This window comes from Parasteatoda tepidariorum, chromosome 11, assembly GCF_982258835.1.
Source record: "Parasteatoda tepidariorum strain Cologne lab strain chromosome 11, Ptep-v5.0, whole genome shotgun sequence".
Classification (NCBI taxonomy): Eukaryota; Metazoa; Arthropoda; class Arachnida; order Araneae; family Theridiidae; genus Parasteatoda; species Parasteatoda tepidariorum.
This window is the reverse complement of record NC_141765.1, coordinates 89,547,117-89,567,503: the sequence shown is the minus strand read 5'-3', so window position 1 is coordinate 89,567,503 and position 20,387 is coordinate 89,547,117. Positions and strand designations below refer to the sequence as shown.

At 27.5% G+C, this 20,387-nt stretch overlaps 2 protein-coding genes across 2 annotated transcripts in view; one reads left to right on the top strand and one right to left on the bottom strand.

The window, feature by feature from the left end:
- LOC107455196 (uncharacterized) overlaps nucleotides 1-20,387 on the top strand; it is a 342,163-nt gene that overhangs the window by 92,174 nt on the left and 229,602 nt on the right. The window lies entirely within an intron of this gene.
- The window catches only part of LOC147801877 (uncharacterized), a 165,940-nt gene that overhangs the window by 22,793 nt on the left and 122,760 nt on the right, over nucleotides 1-20,387 (bottom strand). The window contains exon 2 of the mRNA XM_087154952.1: nucleotides 14,643-14,965. Within this exon, the coding sequence (XP_087011078.1) occupies nucleotides 14,643-14,965 (323 nt within the window). The remainder of the gene's footprint in view (nucleotides 1-14,642; nucleotides 14,966-20,387) is intronic.

The following is a 20,387-nucleotide window of genomic DNA, read 5'->3' as shown; positions in this document are numbered from 1 at the left end:
AATTGAAGTTAAATAATATAAAATTAATACAATTTATATATTTATATAAATTTCTTTATGAGAACATAAATATCTTTATTATATACATGCCTTTTATAACAGTTTACATGATCAGTTTGTCAAATTCCTCAGACAATCAGATTGGAATAACTTAGCAAATAATCGGCAATAATTTTGTTGTAATTTAATAGATCGATAGCTAAGCTTAGTTAAATTTTGATGTCCGCCATCATAGATCAAAAATCTCATATCTTTATAAGTAATAATTAAGTCAAGCCACTTATGTATAGCTGGAATCTTCGATTATACCACTTCTATCACAAATAAAAAATCACAATTTTCAAAATTTAAACGGCCACATTCTCCAATTGTGAATCCCTTTAAAGTGTGCATGAATGATCGTTTTCATAACACAATTTTTTAAAATTATTTTTTCAGTTTTTAGTGTCTTTCAACACCAATTTCGGATACAGGTTTTCCATTGCATAAAAATGCTTTTCAAATTTTAATTCATCGAGGCCAGATGAGTAGTTCAACGTTTTGTCTGAATCTGGTAGCATCAGAGAAAAGAAATCGAAAATAAAAACAGAGGTAGAATTTTAGGGGGGGGGGAGAAGAAAAAACCGTTATAGAGAAAAAAGGAGATTGCAGAAAAAAAAGCGGTTATTACAGAAAATAATAGGCTAGTATTTTTAGGGGAAAAGCACAAGTAAGGCATTGAAAAAAAAAAGAATTATTGCAGAAGATTTGAGCTGGATATTGCAGAAAAAAACCCCTTGATATTACAGAAAAAAAGAAGCTGGGTATTGCAGGAAAAGGAAATTTTCGGAGTTTCGAAGTTGTCAAGGAGAAGAGAAAAAAAAATACACAAAAGAACGTATAATGCTTAGTAATTTTAACACAGAATTAATAATATTATTTAAATTAATAATTTTTCTTTCTTATTCAGAATCATAAAAATTCTGTTAAAACAAATAATGGAAATTCAATACATTAATTTTCTTTTAAAATTCATTTGCAAGGACCTAATTAGTGATTATATTATTTGTCTCTTAAAAATATGAGGTAATTCTCGTCAAATATGAAGAAGCCGTTGGATAATTTTGTAGTTCATAAATACGAGAATGTTATGCAAAAGTAAATATGATTTCTTAAAATTTGTTTTTGCTCTTGATTTTGACTATAGATTTTATTAAAACAGAATATATTAAGATAATAAATTCAATCATTAGACAAAAAGTTATTCAATAAGCATTCAAATTTACCAAACCTGCCTAAACATATATGGGTATTATTCGATAAAATTGATTTCTAGAATTAAAGTACTGATTTCCGAAACATATTTAAAGTAAAAATAATTTAATATCACAAATGCATGCAATGCTTGAATTCGAAATTTTTTCATAACTATAATTTCACTTTTTTAACTAGCATAGATATTAATTTCAGCAAAATTTGACCAAGTAATATTTAATGAACGTTGTACAAACTAAAGTAAATTTAATTATTTTAATACGAATACAACTTTTAAACTAATGATCTGATTTTCAAGTATTAAAATGTAATCATAATGGTACGAGAGGATGTTTTTACAAACAATGTTGACGCTTTTTTTTTAAGATACCAAAAATTTCGATGCTTTTGAATTTTTAGTAAAATCGGTTGGGAATTGGAAAAGAGTTATAGTGTTTGGGATTATGAAAAACGCTGTTTTGAAAAGAGAACCACTTAAATTTTATTTCAGTCGTACGTGTAAAAAGCGCTTTCTCATTTGAATAATTTTTGAACAAAGCTCTAAAATATATAATGTGCAAAAGAACATCTTAATAACTTTTCAACTAATAATCAGATTTTCAAGTAGCATCTTAATTCGTTAATCTTCGTTAATAAGTTAATCTTAAACAGTTAGAATTATTTTGTATTATTGAAACTCGAAATTTTTTTTTCTCTTACTTATTTTTGATAGGTTTTTGGCTTTTAAAAACTGGAAAATATGAGCTCAATAGTTTAGTTAGAAGAGACGGGATTTGTTAGTAAGTTTTGCGTATTTCGCATATTCCTGGAAATATTTAAGAAAAAAAATGTTTGCACACAATTATAAAAGTAAGTTTTCCGAATGCAATTCCATGTAAAGTAAATATTTTTAGGATTATTTTTTAATACTTAATTTGTTATTTAATGGAATAATTCATTTTTTAAATTTATAATTCAATTATTCTCATTATTTAATCGAAATATATACTTGAGGTAGCAGTGTCACCTCCACTGTTGGTAATGAGCTTGCAATTCTATTGAAATTGCAATTAAAGGAACTGTTTAATGATTTTGAATCTGGACTCTACCCATTGTTTTGTGTTGTCCGAAATCTTACAACTTGTTATAATTTTTTAACCAAAAAATTGAATTTATCGTTAATCAAATTTCCGAAAATTAGTTAGAGTTCTTAAATTACACTTATAAGAGCGCTGGATGATTATACAAATTTTCATAGTTATTTAATTGCAGAATTTATCAAGATATTACCATCGATGGGAATTTATTGTCAATCAAAAATCTGATAATTATACCTCTATAATTGTAATTGAAACTCTGTACTGGATGATATTACACGTTTCTATAGTTTTCTTATAGCTGAAAACAGAATTAATTACCATATCGTGAATTCAATCAAAATTATGATCAATTTTTAAGTTTCTAATTTGTTACGGCATCTTGAATTAAAATTTTAACTGTGCTTGTCAAAAATATGGGAAAACAAAAATGTGGAAATATTTTGCACAAAACAACACTTATCAATGTGTTAGATAAATTATTGTTTAGTTATAATCACACCTATCATTCGAGTATCAAAATTTTGGCAGCTGAAGTAACTCTTTAAATTAGATATACGGAAACATGAAGAACGAAGAAAAAAAAGTTCCTATTATCGTATTAAGAATTTATTAGACGAATCTATTTTAAGAAAATAATATTTTTCGAACTTCAAAAAGGAAAAAAGAATATGTTATAGAAAAAGTGTGGGAACACTGTCGCTTAGAATATTTTGTAAAATATCGAGGTTATCCTCAAAATTTTTACCAATGATTGCAGTCTAGGGATTTATTTTCGGTATATACTTATAAGTAAGGCCCGGATTTTGATGACATTTGCATTTTTTTGCATTTTTTGCATTTTTGGACATTTTTTGTCTTTTAGAGCATTTTTTTAGATTTATAGGGCATTTTTCTTTAAATTTTGGGGCGTATTTTGCATTTTAATGCATTTTTTAAAGTTTTTTGTTAATTTTTTCCAATTATTATTATTTTTTATCAATTTTCATTATTACACTGGCTTCCAAACAATGAAGAAAATCTATAGAATATTAACAGGTGAAGCAAAATCTTTTCAAATTGAAGAAGAATTGTCAGCAAGTGAGACCGTCTTTTTCAAGTACGCACCTATAACATCAGTAGACGTTGAAAGAAGCTTCTGCAGGAATGAAAATTTACTTTCAGACAAGAGACGCTCGTTTACATTTCAAATTATCAAAAAACATTTAATAATCCAATGTAATTCTGATATTTAGTAATATTATGAGATGGAAGTTGTTATATCCATTAAAGTTTCTATACAAAATAAAAATATTTTGGTGTCAATATATTTTCCTTTTTTTGTTATTTTAAGATATAAAACAAATTTTTCAAACTTTAATGAACGTAGAACAAGTATTGCATTGCTTTATATTTTTTAAATGACTCATAATAATTTTAAAGAGCAAAAAAAATTTTTAATTCAATATTTTTACTTTATATAAGGCATTTTTTGCGCAATTTTTGGATTTTTAAGGACATTTTTTGCCTTTTTTAAGGGCATTTTTTGCACTTTTTAAGGGCATTAGTTGAGATTTTTTAGGTCATCAAAATCCGGGCTCTACTTATAAGTCATTACAAAAAAGGATTTATTTATCGAGGTTCTACGCGCCGAGGGATAGATCAATGAATTATTTTCCAGGAAACGAAATTTATAATTCTATGGTTCGTTTACCAAAAACCTATTGAATTAACTGGCAATTGGGGACTTGTTTCTATCCAAACACATGGTATAATGTAAACTATCGAAAAAACTTAATGTAATTTGATCTATGAGATTTTGGAAAGACGTGTGTATCCTGGATTTTACGAAACTATACCAGATATTTTAAAAAATTTTATGTTTAGTTCATTTCAATAGCGTTACGAAAAGAATAAGAACTGAAAACAAGACTTGGTGGGACAAAATTTGGTGGGAGGAAGGAATGGAAGAACAAAAGACAACGTTTCTTGTGCCCACTATTGAGTATTATTATTATACACAGACAGGGTAGAACTTGCTAGGTAATCGATTAAAAAATAAATTTTAAGCAAACATAATTGTTATCAAATTGTTTAAGTTTATGTATTCTAACTTTATGTTTTGCTTTTTTGCCTGAATAAAACTAAACTTTTTATTTGCAATATTTTGCACCATTAAGAAAGTAATTTTTTAAGTTTTGATGTCTGTTAGCTACATCCTTGCTGATTGCGTGAACATTCTAATGAATCAATTTGCTTGTTATTTATGGTTACAATAATAAAATTGTATTAAAAGCCTTAACTTTATTTGAATTGTTTTACAGATATTAACCCCTTAACTGCCGAGTAAAATTAACGTGATTCACTCCCCAGTGCCACCGTTTTTCGCTCAAGTGCACTTTCTTACACGGTGTTTTGGTGGGTAAAATGATGCACGCTTTGAAATTTAAAAACAGCTTAATTTTACAAGACAAGAAAAAGGAAAGAAAGAAAATACAAAATTTAAATTAAATAATAAAAACACAATATAAAATATGTTAAAACTTAGCTGTTGTATGATAAATCCTGAAACATGGTTGGACGCATAAACCAACATCACATTCATCGCACTGATAGCGGTATTCACGACGAATTTTTTTTTCTTGAACAAACAGCACATTTTCGCGATGCATTTTTCTTTGAAGACGTTGATGGAAAGAATAAAAAGCACCAAATGCATACGGGAAACAAAAGCGAAAAAAGAATAAACCCGACCTTACTCAAATAAATACACACAAGCGATTAATACGATATCACTTTTCCATAACATCCTTTTCCCATTCCCCCTTCTCCGAAATTAGTAATACATTCGCAAAGCAAACACTTTCAAGGCCATTTTACTGCATTCTGAAGTAGGGGGTGTAGTTCTACTTATAGCAGCGCAATGCAAAGCATCGTACTTCGGGAAAGCGTATATATACGCCTGTGGCAGTTAACGCATCGTCTGGCCGAGACGTATATATACGCCAGCGGCAGTTAAGGGGTTTATGCATAAAGTATATATATTTGTAAAATAATTTAATGTTATAATACTTTCTCAATATAAAGTTATTTTTAAACAGTTTTGTCAATAGTTAGGAAAAAAATAGTAATAAAATCTCTGCTGTCACAATATTTAAACTATGATCACAAGTTGTTTAATTTTTGAAGGAAATAAAGATACAACAGATGCTCATACTACTCAGAAATCAATAGAATTTTATGTTACAGTATATATAGTAAATTTTACTAAATATAGTAAATTTATAGGCAGTGAAATAAAATAAAAAACTATAAAATTCACAAAAAAATTATAAAATTACTATTAGTATAAATTTGCTTAGAAATATTTTGAAATATATTCTATTAAGTTGATTCCAAATTGAGTGAAAAAAATCGCTTTTTTGCCAAGGTTTTTTTATATATTTTATCTGTAGTTACGAAAAACTATAATCTGAATAAAATTTCATTTCACAACAAAGAAAAAAATAATTCTCTGAACTAAATCATGGAATCTAAATTAAAAATTCTACAACATTTAATTAAGAAAACATATAATATGAATACATATTTGGTGTTCTCTGACAACACAGGTCAATGATGACCTTAATCTGAAGTTTAATTAAAAAAATATTTTTCATCTTATTAAATTACTGGCAAAATAAGACTGACAGACATAGTAATACAGTGTTTTTTTATATATTTTAATGATTTCAAACTATTATCCCCGATTATTATACGATTATACGATTACTATTATACGATTACTATTAACTATTATACGATTTTGAGCATTCGGCACTCGGCCTATTTCCCAAGTTTATACGAAAGAATGGTTTCATCCTTTACCTGTATTGTGCCTACATCGAAACTCTTAAATTATAGTGAAAATGCAGGGATAAGTTTGTTGAACTGCAAGCAGTACTTTAAAGATCAGAACTTTAAAAAAACTGGATATGAAATAATTATGAATAAAATTTTGGATATGAAATGGCATTACGATAAACTTTTTAATGTGATAAGACAATTGCATTGTTGTATTTTTCAACAAAATAGACTCAATGTGGTGGATTTAAAAATTAAAACAATACGCTGCTCAAAACCTGATTTTTGTTGCTGCTAAAGTTAATCGATAGCATCTATTTTTATATTTAAAGTGGATCCAGGTGTTTCTCTAGGCCTCACAATAGCATTAGAAAGTGCTAAATATCTAATTCGCAGAGTGTTATGAAAAATATATTCAAACTGATATGGGTTTTTTATGTAAGATAAGTATTTTTAGGATCTTTACCGAAAAGACTTATAAAAAGGTATCTCTAAAACGGGGCAGTAAATGGAAGCTTCAATTTAAATCCTCTTGCGTTTAATCACTAATTTGTAAACTTTTTAAGCACTTACCGGGAGGTCTCTAGAGTTAGACCAACTGTCAAATATCATCGATCCTACCATCATTTGTTTTCTTCTTTTAATAAGGGAATTTCACGAAAAGAATTCGCAAACGGTTACACTTTATATGCATTTGATATATCTCCTGTTTTTTGAGACGGACCTCATTTAAATATACAACAAGGTAATTAACGTTTGGAAGTTAAATTTTCGAAAACATTAATTGAAGCAATTTCATTGTTGATTTACGCTGAGTTCTCATTAATTTTTATTACTAAATGACTACAAGTATTGGGTGATTTTCCAAATTAATAGACGCACAACAAAGGGTGATGAAGCGATATTCTCGGAAATATTTTATAAATGTTTTTCCGATTGATCTTTCCTGCATGTTTGATTGTAAACAGGGGAGACTTTTCTTTAAAAATATTTTATACAATCTTTAGTTATAAAACTCTAAATTAGATATTAGAAGATTATTTTTGATTATATAAGGGGTCATTTTTTTGGAGGGAATACTTTTTTTGTGGGGGATACCATTCCAGACAAACTTATTATACCATCAATGTTATACTTTGCAATTACAAAAAAGAAAAAAAAAATAAGAGAAACACATTTACAATTTGTGGTTTAGATTTAGGTAACGGGAGGGTGTCGGATTAGATTTCAAAATCTCTTTTTTTCGGGGTATGGGGGATATTTTTCGAATTTTTGTTTTAGAACCAGAATTATTCTTTCCAGTCGTGTTCATTAAATCTTCAGATCAAAATTAATATGATAAGAATAGCATAGTGATAATCAGTGTATTTGTTGAACTAAAATAATAATTTTAGTTTATTTGTTTGTTTTTTTAAAACCTTTTTTGATGAGATTTTGGTAATTTTTATTACATCTCAATTACCTTCGAAAAAGATGTTGGAGTTTTAAAAGAAATCAAAGCAACATATATTTTTGAGGTCTTCTTTCGAAGATTAAAATGGAAGGGTAGAAGAGCTCATTTTTTCTTGAGAGTTTTCAAAGAATTAAAAAGTAATTCCAATTTTAATAAGGATCTTAAGGATAATTCCAACATTAATAAGGCAGAAGAAAAAGATTTAGAAAGAACATAGAAAGTTTTGGCCAATAACCACTTCACTTAATCAACCGATTCCCATTTTCTTTTAATTTTTTATCAACTACTAACGTCATCACAAACTGCTCAGCAAAAAGGGCTAGGTTAGTAAAACTTGTAAAATTTATCACATTTGAGCATTTTCAAATTAAGGAAAAATAAATACAGGAAAAAATGCAAATAAGGCAACAGAAAATAAAGTGTTTGAAAAAAAAAGAACATTGCACAGCAAAACTGAGCCTGAATTAATTAAATTTTATAAATAAATTCAATAATTAGTTGAATATTACGAACCAAATAAATTTTATTTTCATTAGTTAAATATTGATGGATTAATTATTTATTAAATAATACTTGCCACTTCGGGGGACCAATTGGTCCACCACCTTTTTAAGTAAGTAGAATATTTGATTTCTAATAATATAGACAAGACAAGTATAATAAATGCTAGTGAGAGTGGATGCTCTAACATGTTCAGATCGTTTAGAGAATTTTTGAAGAAAATGGGTAACGTGGTGAATTTGCTATTAAAATTTTCAGTACAACATATGCTAACACTTTAAACAAAACAAATATGCTAATTAGTTGAAAGGCGTTTTTAATGGCTAATAAAACAAACTTTGTTATCGTTGTGTTAGCAATTAAAACGATCTTTTGCGAGCCAATTAATTTAACTTGTAATTTTAAGGAAGAAAAAAACTTTAAAAAGTTAATTTATCCTATAATGAGACTGAAGAGCTGAAAGACAGCATGGCAAAATAGCTGTAGTTAAAAAGGTTTAAAGGAAATGAAGTTTGGATTAAAAAGTTAAAATCTGTCGATATTCATACGACACGTTTAATTGGTTTTGGTAATTAAAATGAACATTGGATTGACAATCAGTTTCAATTAACTTTTTAAGCGAAAACGAAAGTAGTTTTTATTGCTGAAATTTTTTTCTTTTATAATATTTAGGCCCATAATTTGAACATTTTTTGGCCTTTACAGCGAGTACGAAAACATATAATTTATGTCATAATTTTATATTATATATAATTTAATGTCAGTCTCGTTGCACAAACTTTCTCCATTAAAAATTTGGATAACTCTTATAAGCTTTATGATATTTTAATTTAAGGATATTATTATTGACAATTAGAATAAGGATATTATTATTGACAATTTTAAAATGTGTGTTTAAAAATGATAATAATTATTAATAATATTTGTTAACAGAACGTTTTAGTATTAGAGAATTTAAACGTCTTGAAATTAAAATATAGTTTTTATGAATAAGAATAAGGCAAATAATGAATAATTTATGTTTTCTAAAATTATCTAGGCGGTTAAATATAGTATTTCTTTAATGTTTTATAATTTATGGTATATTTGCTTCCAGCACGCATTTTCTTAGCATTTAAACTATGAGTTTTAATTAGATTTTTCTCGAATTATCTTCAATTTATTATAAAACTTTTTGTAACGTTTCCATGAGTGCGCAGCGTTGAAATAACTAGTTTTTAAATATGGCTTTAAGAACAACTCAAAGTAGAGGAACCTCATCGATGGAATTGATTTATAAATTTTAAATAACACCGGAATTCATGCGAATTATTGAACAAACTGGAAGAAATGAACATTTTTAAAAGAATAAATCGTTATATAAAATCCCTATTTATCAATCCACAAAAGACGGTAAAAATTAAAACAAAGATTATTAAAAGAAATTATTTTTAAAACTTTTCTTACATATTTATGTTGCTCATATGCAAAAAGAATATTTACAATTGAAAATAGGAAATGTATAAAAATAATGTATAAATAAAATCTCAAAAAAAAAATTGCTTTCAGAGGAGGAACCGCTAATCTTGCAAATGCATCCTACGAGTATTTATTGAGATCCTTCATTTTGATGACGTCACACAGATTAGTTTTGTTTTCCAAATAATGTGCCCTCTAGTGGTTGAAATAAAAATTATTTATAAACCATAAAAAGATATTTTCTGCAAATTTTCTGCATATATTCTAAACCTTCACTCTCTCTCTCTACACACACACACATATATATATATTTATATATAGATATTTATATATATAACAATTACAATTATATACAATTATATAACAATTTATTCTTTAGCATATGCTCATTTCTTCCAGTTTGTTCAATAATTCGCAAGAATTCCTGTGTTATTTAAAATTTATAAATCAATTCCATCGTAAGATTCAGTGATTGTTTGTTTTGCGGATACACTTTTCAAACTATCGTCTCGTTCTGTTGTTTTCGATAGTTTGGGCAGATTGAAGTTTTCAATGTTTTCTTTCTTGCACATTTTCACCGAAATTACTCAGTAGGATTTTACGCATATTTTTATCTAATTCGTTCATTTGACGAGATGTCATTTATAATCAATGAAATAGACGCTGTTAAAAGACAATTAATTTCAGAAAGAGATTCTATCTCGCAAAGAGAAGTTTCGCAAACTTTTCTTCTGTTGTTAAGAATATTTCTCTTCAAAAAATTTAATGAGCAGTCGCAAATGATCTTTATGCACTCTTTCGAGCTTTTTCTTAAAATTTAAAATTTCAATTGATGCAGTTTTTTTTTAAAGCGTCATACCAAAGAAATTTTACATGTCACTTATTCGATTAGGAAACAGCGTTTCATTGGGTAAAATTTATGATCGAAGACTCATATTTTCATCTGCATCACTGCGATTATTATATAAGAAAGTTTAGTTGCATCTTCATAAACCTCATGAAAGAATGCCCTGGTTTTTCGGAAAGCGTAATATTACGAACAACAATATATAATGTGCATTTCTTTCGACGTAGGATCCACAAATGATTCCAACAAGTTTATTTCTTATCAGTGACACATTCACTCATTAAACCATCGATAATGAATAATGTTTTTTCCCTTAAATACGCAAAAGTTACATCTCATCCTAGAGATATTAAATTTTCCCATTTAAGTTTAATTTACTCTAAAAAAAAAAGGATTTTCCGTGCACTTGAGAGGACCATTGTAAAAGCTGCTTTGGAAACTACATTGTAAATTAAATCAGATATATAAAATATAATTTAAATACCTTTATTGTATATATATATATATATATATATATATATATATATATATATATATATATATATATATTTATTTACGTTTATTTCTTAAAAAAATTGTGTTTGTACTTCAAATCGTTTGGAAACATAATTGTCACCTCGTTTATCATTAGATGTATTGTTTGTTATAAAATAAGACAAGAATTTACGAAGACTTCGTCCTCCATATTTACAATATTAATAATTCATAATATTGGAGGGCAGTCACATTGCTTTGAAGCAATACAGGATTAAATGATACATGGTTAAACGATACCAATTCTATAAGAGTTCAGGTCCATACGAATCAAAAAATTTAATTTCTTTTTTGATATAAAAGGCTGTTTCGAAGAATTTACATCCCGGAGGAAGTTGATAACTTGAAAAAATATTTCCGAGTCTTTTTAGATGGAGTGTTGGAAAAATCACTAAGTACTTGTCACGATTTAGTAATTTCTATATTTTCAAACTCAGCATAAACCAACAATGAAATTGCTTCAGAAAATTTAACTAACCTTGCTGTTGCATATTTAAATGAGGTTCGGAGATAAATCAAACACATATAAAGTGTGAAAGATTAATTTCCTTATCTTCATTTTAAGAAAAAAACTAACTCACTCTAGAGTCTTATTGGGTTGCCAATCCACATAAATGCTTAAAAACTTTTGTGCAAAGGGATTTAAAATGTATTTAAAGCTCTGTTGGATTCTATCCTAAAAATACATGATCTTGCATAACTTCTTTTTGAAATGTTTTACACAACACTTTGTCAGTTGGAGCACTTTCTAATACTATTGTGCGGCCTAGAGAAACATTCTTATTATATTTTATCTTTAGCAGCTAAATAGAAATAGGTTGAGAGCTTATCGCTTTAAATTTTAAGTGAACCATATTGAGTCTGTTTTGATGAAAAATGCAATTATCCTAACATGTTTTACACTGTGATGCCATTTCACATTGTTTTCTTAAATTAATATTAACTAGAGCTTCTGTGGTTGATTTCTTCCAGATTGTTATCTTTAAACTCGCATCTCAATAAACTCATTTAAACCATAATTCAAAAGAGTTTCGATGTATGCGTGATAAGGATAAGTGTAACTCGAAGATAATTTCGTATACACTGATATTTACTTGAGAATAGAGTGAACACGGAAACAAATTCACCGGAACGAGAGTTTTTTTTATCAGGTAAAGCAGAACCTTCTCGTTTCAAAATGTTTACTTTCACATGAGTGTGAGATGATGCTAAATCAATATATTCCTATCCATTATTTGATATTCAATAAAATGTCCTATTTCTATAGCAGTCTTAGTAAGTGGAGTTACAAATAAGTCTCACTCGAATTTAGCACAAGTCTTTATATAAGGAGCAGGATATTTTTTAAAGAAAAAATAACATTTGCTTTCAGTTTCTTAGCTTTGGTTAGTCTAGTTGATTCTCGTTATATTTCTCTTTTTATTACTTCCTGAATTTATCATTGTCATTACACGTTTGTTAATTCTCTGACCACTGTGAACTAGTTTTCCAAAAACTTTCTTATTATTGTCATTTGATGTTTGTATCTGTTAATTCCCTCCTTGCTTCTTTCAGTCTCTTTTGTGCAGCTTTTTTTAAACTATCACCTTGCAAGAGATCGTTTACACCACTGTGAAATAGTTTTTCTATAACTTTCTTATCATTATCATAATGTGCTTGTATCTGTTAATTCTCTGCCTGCTTCTTTCAGTCTCTTCTATGGAGCTTTTTTTAAGCTATCACCTTGCAAGAAATCGTTTACACCACTGTGAAATATTTTTTCCTATAATTTTAGCTTCCGACTTTAACATCGGTGCTGCAGCGTGGAAAAATACGTCCATCAAAAAAAACCATATCCTCTTTAAAATGATGCTTCTTGGTAATAATTAAATAAATTTCTTATTTAATAATTCTCAAAGGATTTTCCACAACGTTGATAAGGCAAAAATATATTATAAAATATATTTTTGCCTAAAGTGAAGTTTTACGCACGAGTGTCCACGCTCAAACAGTCTTAGTTCTTATAACTATTTCAATACTTTCAATAATTTTTACGATTACACTGTAAATAGTGCGGCCTGTGATATTGCGCATTTATCACCTCTTCGTCAGATCCGTCCATAATGCGTAGCAGAGATGCCAACACAATCTAAGGTTCGGTGCATAATTATAATACAGTTAAGAGGGTGCACTTTCACTTTGTACTACGTTTTCTTCCTCACACGAAATTTCACTCAATTCACAACTGTTCGGATATTGTAACGCGCGTCTTGTTTTTAACTTTTATAAGAACTCTTTTGTTATTAAAAACGTTATATTTATATCAAAATGCTATTAAATGTTTGAAATGAGCTTCAATTAGCAGCGTTTTTAAAGCATTTAATAGAGTTTCATAAAATACAGGCGGTACAAGTCTTTCAAAAATAATTCCATCTCAAATCCCATTAATGTATTTAGATTGTTCACATTATATCATGTGTGTGTGGATAAATTCAACAAGTGCTTTTTCCAGTTAATTAAAAAGGTTTTGGTAAACGAACCATAAAATGAGACATTTCGTTGCCGGGGTATTAATTCATTGAGGTATCCCTTGGAAGCATCGCGTAGAAACTCCTCTCGATAAGTAAACGCTTTTTGTAATAACTCTTTAATTTATACTGAAAGTAAATAATTAGACCTTATCCATTTTTTTTTTTAATTTTTGAGGATAACTTCCATACTTAGCAAAATATTCTAAACGACCTTACCTAGTTTGCTTCTTTCACACTTCTTCTATAGCATTTTCTTTTTTCTTGTAACTTTGATCGTAAAATAATACATTGTAATACATTCCCATAATACATTTACACCAACAAAACTTGATATATGTGCTGATAAGTTTTCTCATTGCAACAAGAAAATTTATTAATCGAAAAAATTAATTCAAAATTGATCATGTATTCTTAGAGTAATATTAATCGTTTCGTCAAAGTAAAATCAATCGGAATCTTATAGTTTAAGGTAAACTAGCAAATAAACAAATATATGTGCAGATTACAGAAGCAACCTCTACTCTACAATTAATTTGCAAACATTCGTTCGTTCATATCCTATTGAGACGCTAGATAGATATTCCGTCTGAAAAAATAGATAAAAATCTGATAAAACGTTTAATTGATAAATCCGGAGCTGATAAGGCCGGAAACCCAGGTAGAGTAACAGCTGCAGAAAAAATTGGCTCAGAAAGGAAAGTCCACTTTACCACAGTCATTAAACATCTTCATACTGGACGTAATAATACCGACTAACAATGTTCTCTGGCGTGTTTAACCTCATTAAGCTGGCTTTTACGTACTTATTGTACCTATAATCATAGCATGAGTGTTGATTAATTCATTTTGTCCCAGTTTCAATCATTGCTTACTGAGCTGCAGAAACCAGTGAATGTGCAGTAAATCACGGGATGGACTATTATGAACCTAACAGTGAGAAGCTCACAATATATATATATATATATATATATATATATATATATATATATATATATATATATATATATATATATATATATATATATATATATATATATATATATATATATATATATATATATATATATATATATATATATAAGCATGCGATTCGTTAAAAGGCGTGATGACAAAATCTTTTGAAAATTAGCTTGACTAGAATAATTGAAATTACTAACAATTATGGTTAAAACAATAAGTTATCTTACTTGTGTTTCTGTAACATTTAAGTTTTTTGCCATGTCTGCTCTTTCACTAGAAGAAAGATATTTTTTCTTCTCAAATTGTTTCTCTAATTCGAATATTTGTCTACCAGTGAAAGTGGTCCGGGCCTTTTTTCTTTTCGCCCCAGTTTCTTGATCACTACCACAACTTGCAGTCTTATTGTCCCCAAGGGTGGAGTTGAGAATACTGGAACAATTACTGTTACTACCAGAAGGACTAACTGCACCTTCTCCAGTATCCGGACTTTTATTGTCAGCTGAATACTTCGTTTTGTTTTTCTTCTTACTTGATTTGAGATCACTTTTTCCTAAAAATCAAGCAATTCTTATTAGTTTGAATATAGATAATAGTTTCAAAATATTAAATCTGAATCATATCTCCTTATTGTATTCTAAATTATCTTTTCTTAGGGTTATTATACATACATATATATATATATATATATATATATATATATATATATATATATATATATATATATATATATATATATATATATATATATATATATATATATATATATATATATATATATATATATATATATATATATATATGTATAGATAGATAGATGATAGAAAATTAAGAAAAAAGATGATAATAAGTTTTATTTACTGCGAATAAGTTGTAAGAACATAGAACTCAGAAAATAAGTTTAATGTAATGTTCATTTATCGAAAAAAAAAAAAAAATGGGAGAACTCTTCTAAAATTTAATAAGAAAACAATGGATATCCAACTAATGTAATTAAATTTCATACAAAATCATTGAGGTAATTGTATGTTATCATTAAAAATTTCTTTGTTAACTAAATTTATATTTTAACCATGTGCAAATCCAATTCGGGCAAATCCGTGGCTAACAATCTTCTAATATTTAATAAAGAATTTTTTTAAAAACTTTTTTTTAAATATTTTTTTTCATTAAATGTTAATAATTTCTATAAATTCAACCTTATTGATATTAAAATTTTATAATAGAACTTCAAACTTATTAATTATAAACTTTGAATTATCCAGTATAATATAATTACCTTGCGCACACTCAGATTCGGGGTAATCCAAGATAACTAACAAATCAAATGCGCTACTGTACTTCAGTAAGAACGCGCCATCAGTTGATTCCCTTCATCCTCTATTTACGCTTCTATTTTCATATTTTGTAATCTGGCAAACTTGTTACGAAAGCATTTTAAATCATTTTTGAAAAATTTCCTGTAAGTGTAAGTACATTAAAATTTTCTACTCGCTTTATCTATTAAATTTTGAGTTTTATTCTGTATCTCTTGAATTATTATTTCCTAATTTTGCTTGATTTTGCCTTTGCCTTTTTTACTTTTATTTTACATTTTTAAGTTCTATTTCATTTTTGAGTTGTATTCTCAGTTTCAATTTTTTTGGTGCTCTTCACAATATTGTATTGATATGCTTTGATTTCGCTACATAAATACAAGTTTAAAAAGCACTAGTTTTTCTGATACAATCGTGGATGACGCTGATGACGAGATTAAATTTTTTCCTTATTTATTTTTCATTTTTATTTAAATTTGAGACTTTTTAAATACCCTTTTTTAATAATTTTTTCTTCTCCATTAAATAATGTTTATATTTTTTTCCTTATTTTTTTAACTGTGCTGAAATTTGTGTTGTCTTCTAGACAAACTCTGAATTACACTTTACTATACAAGAAAAAGGACCAACCGTAATGCCGTGTTTTTGTTAATTAATTGTAGTAGTTAGTAACTTCTTGTATTATTGATTTATTTGTGTAGGTAAGTTTATTTTTCTCAGTCAACTTTCTTATATTTTTAAGCTAGACTTATTGATTGGTCATTACTAAATATTAGAATTATATTTAGTATAGCTTATTATAAGTTTATTAAAGACACAGGCCCTTACAAAATGTAAGGATTTATTGCAATAATAGCGCTTTGGTATTTTATTTTGATATTCTCGGTGTAAGACTACCTTTCCCCTTCAAGTATGTTTTTTCTGAACCCTCAAAGTAAATAATTACATCCAAAGCAAATATTTTACGGGACAGAATTAAAGGAGGGCCACAATTATTTTACTATTTTGTTGAATTTTTGAAGAATCTTAATACAAAATTTTAGTTTTTATGTTGAAGTAAGGAAATTCTCTGTAATTTTCTTTAAAAAAACAATCAATAAGCAGTTTATTTTTTAAAGGAATTTCGGCTGGACCCTCAGGACTAAAACGCATGTAGATTATAGTTCTCAAATTGCTATATAAAATCATCTTTTTCACTGTCTAAATTTTCCATTGAATTAACTTGTGTACCCCAATACTTGGTTATTTAAAAAAGGCATTACTACTTTTTAAATATTGTATGCAACGAATATCAATTTCTTCAACAGACCCCTTTCTTGTTCCTTAAGAAAACTCTTAAGATCAAATGAAATTTTTTTTTTTATGATTTGTATTATATTCAAAAATAAATATTCAAAGATGTAACATTTTCAAATATAAAATTACAACACGGAATTAAAAAAGTAATCAGTATGACTTGAAAACATTCTAGATGTGCAGAATTTCAGAACGCACGTAAAATAAAAGAAAACAATTTTTGAACATTATTATGATTTTGACATTCCCTTTACTTATAGCTACTTTGATATTCTATAATATCTGTGATTATATTATCATGCTTACCTTATTATAATATTATTACTAATAATATAATAATATTATTATTAATAGCATTATTTTATTATAAATATTATATCATTGTTAATAATAACATAATAATAATATTGATAATATTATTATTAGACATATTATTAATAAAATTTTATTCTTCCTAATATCATTATGTGTTGTTTCTAAGGAACTTACCAAATATCAGCAAACCTGCTTTTCAAAACTAAGCGAATTTAAAGCAGAGGCTGCGTTTCTTGTTCTTCGGTGGCACAATCTATGGCTAAAAATACAACCACACACACGTCACAGCCCGTTTCAATGCATTTATTCATTCATCCACAGATTTGTAATTTTTCATTCAGTTCATTCCAATTCCCCAAGAGGTATTGATTTGTAATGGGAACTTGAATAACTTTATACCCCGACAGAATTTACGCGCGCCAGTCACCATTTACTACACGGGCAGTGTTCGGCCTGCGGCGACCTCATGGACATGGGCTTCAATGCCCTACCAACCAGGCAATGGCCCATATCATTACGTTATAACTATTAATGACTTAATAACGTTAATAACATTATATTGCTGCTTATATTATTATTAGTATTAGTTTTTGGTATTTTCTTAGGATTGTTTTTAAAGGTGAATTGGCGTGACTATTAAACTATTCAAAATTTAATTTATGTGCCTATTAAATAGAAGTTTCATTCTTACTGAATATTTTAAGTGAAGTTTGATATATTGGTTAGAAAAACTAAATAAATAATTATTTAAAACAGGTAATTTTTAACACACTTAAATTGTCCTAAAAAATGGGGATTTTAGGAAACCACCATAATAACAGCTAATCGCTTCCTCAAACGACTCGAACTACTAATATTTCAGCATACTGTTATAGTACATGAATAAATAAACTTTACTTTAAAGTTTGTTGGAGAATCGACCTAATATCTGTGCATCCAATGAATTCGATTGAATTTACCAGGTTGAATTTGATTAAAGTGAACGTTTATTGAGTAAATGATGAGGTTGGAAAAACTACATCATTTTTGGAGACATTTTGTTCAAAACGGTATTAAATAGAAAATTGGTTCACTTAAACATAAACAAATATTTATTCATGTTCACGCAAAGTAGTTTGTTATTCTAACACATTTTTTTAACAAATTTATTCTTTTAACCTTTCTCGATAATGAATATTTAATTTAAGAAAGGAAATTATTAGTTTAATGTTACTTTTTGTGTATTTCGACACAACTAAACTTTTATTAAAAATTGTTTGCGCTCAATAATAAAATTCAAAGATAGATGTAAGTGAGGAATAGTTCTTAATAATTATTTATTTCTATTAATTATTTATTATTTTTATTATTTGGTTTAATAATGGTGAAAAAAATTTGAATTTTAAGTGTAAAACTTTTTACATCATTTAAATGTACGTAGGTTTAAATGATAAAATAAAAAAATAGAACAATATTCATCCAATATTTCTTGAGATATTAAAATGTAAAAACACAACTTTTTGAAATTATCTATCATTAATAAAAAAGCAAGGAAAATTATAAATATTTTTTAAAAATAATTTTTTACATAGTCTGCAAAAAGTTCTCAACAATCGGAGAAAAAAAAGATTTCAACGATCAAAAATTTTACATTAACCAGTGTGCATATGCAACAAAGTACACGTTAAATCTGTCGTGGCTGAAAGTCCTCTCATTGGTTGTGGAGTGGAAGTTTGGAAAGTGGGATATGAGTTCAGACGCTGTCCACGTCGTCTGACCAGGGTCAAATTTACGCAGCATTCCTAACATGGCCGTTAAAAGTTTCAGCCCAAAAAATGTGGCTAGGTGCCATGGTTGAATGATGACGAAAACTCTCTCTTGGTGTTATTCTTATGATGAAATATTTTGATGAAAAAAAAGGAAATATTTCATAACAATATACATTTTAAAAAAAGAAAAAGAAGCATTTTACTTTCAAAGGATTTTACATTTAGGATTATCATATCACAATACTATAAGATTTAATAATAATATTAAAAAATTTTTGAAGCTTATGTAAGCTTAGTATGAAAAAACTAAGTATTAAAAGATATAAGGTAAAGAGATCGCAAATTTAAACCTTGTAGCTCTCTATATAAAAGTGAAGTTCTGTCCGTATGTATGTTCGCTACTAACTCTGATTTGGATCATTGTTTTTTGTCGCAGCTTTTCCTGGTATGGTTTGAAAACAATGACCACTTTCATGCATTTTGGATGTAATATCGATAATACGAAATGTTATTGTTACAGATTAAACTTTCCTTAATACTTTTGAACGCCTTCAACAATTGCGTTTTTGTTACAATCATTTTTCTACTATGAGTTGTAAGCAAGAAAGATTTAAATTCAGTTTTTTTGTTTTTCTTAAACATTGTGTTATTATGAAAACAACATAGTTAAAAAGTGTTAAAAAGAAAAGAAGAAAAAAAAAAGAAAATGGCATTATTTTGAGAGAAATGAAATACCTAATTAAATTTGGCTTAGTTTATGCTGAAGAAAAAAAAGAGTGCTAAAAATAAATACATAGACAATCAAAAATTATAGAAATATTATAATATTTAATTGCCACAGGTAATTTTAATACGTAATATGCTTTTTCCTATTCGTAAAAATAACATTCCAATTTCGAGACGTTTAAATTTATTAAACTCTAATTCTAAAACTCTTTTGTTGCCAAATATTAATAACAATTAAAATGTTTTTGAAACAGAAAATTTTAATTCTCCAACAGTATGTTATTAAACTTTAAATGAAAATATCATAAAATTTGTTCTGTTAATAACGAAAGTTAATGACGAAGACACCAACATTAAGATTGAGTTCTAATACTTGAAGATACGATCGTTAGAGCAGTGTGGTCATTTTTCAGTCATTTTTAGTTATTTTTTGAGTGGAATCATCTTTGGATAAACATATTTTATAATTGAGTACAAAAGTTTTCAATCCGCTTAAGAAGTTCGCGAGATATAGCGAAATACGCAAAGAGTAAAATGAACATTAAAGGATCCAAACTTTGGATCACTCTCCTGA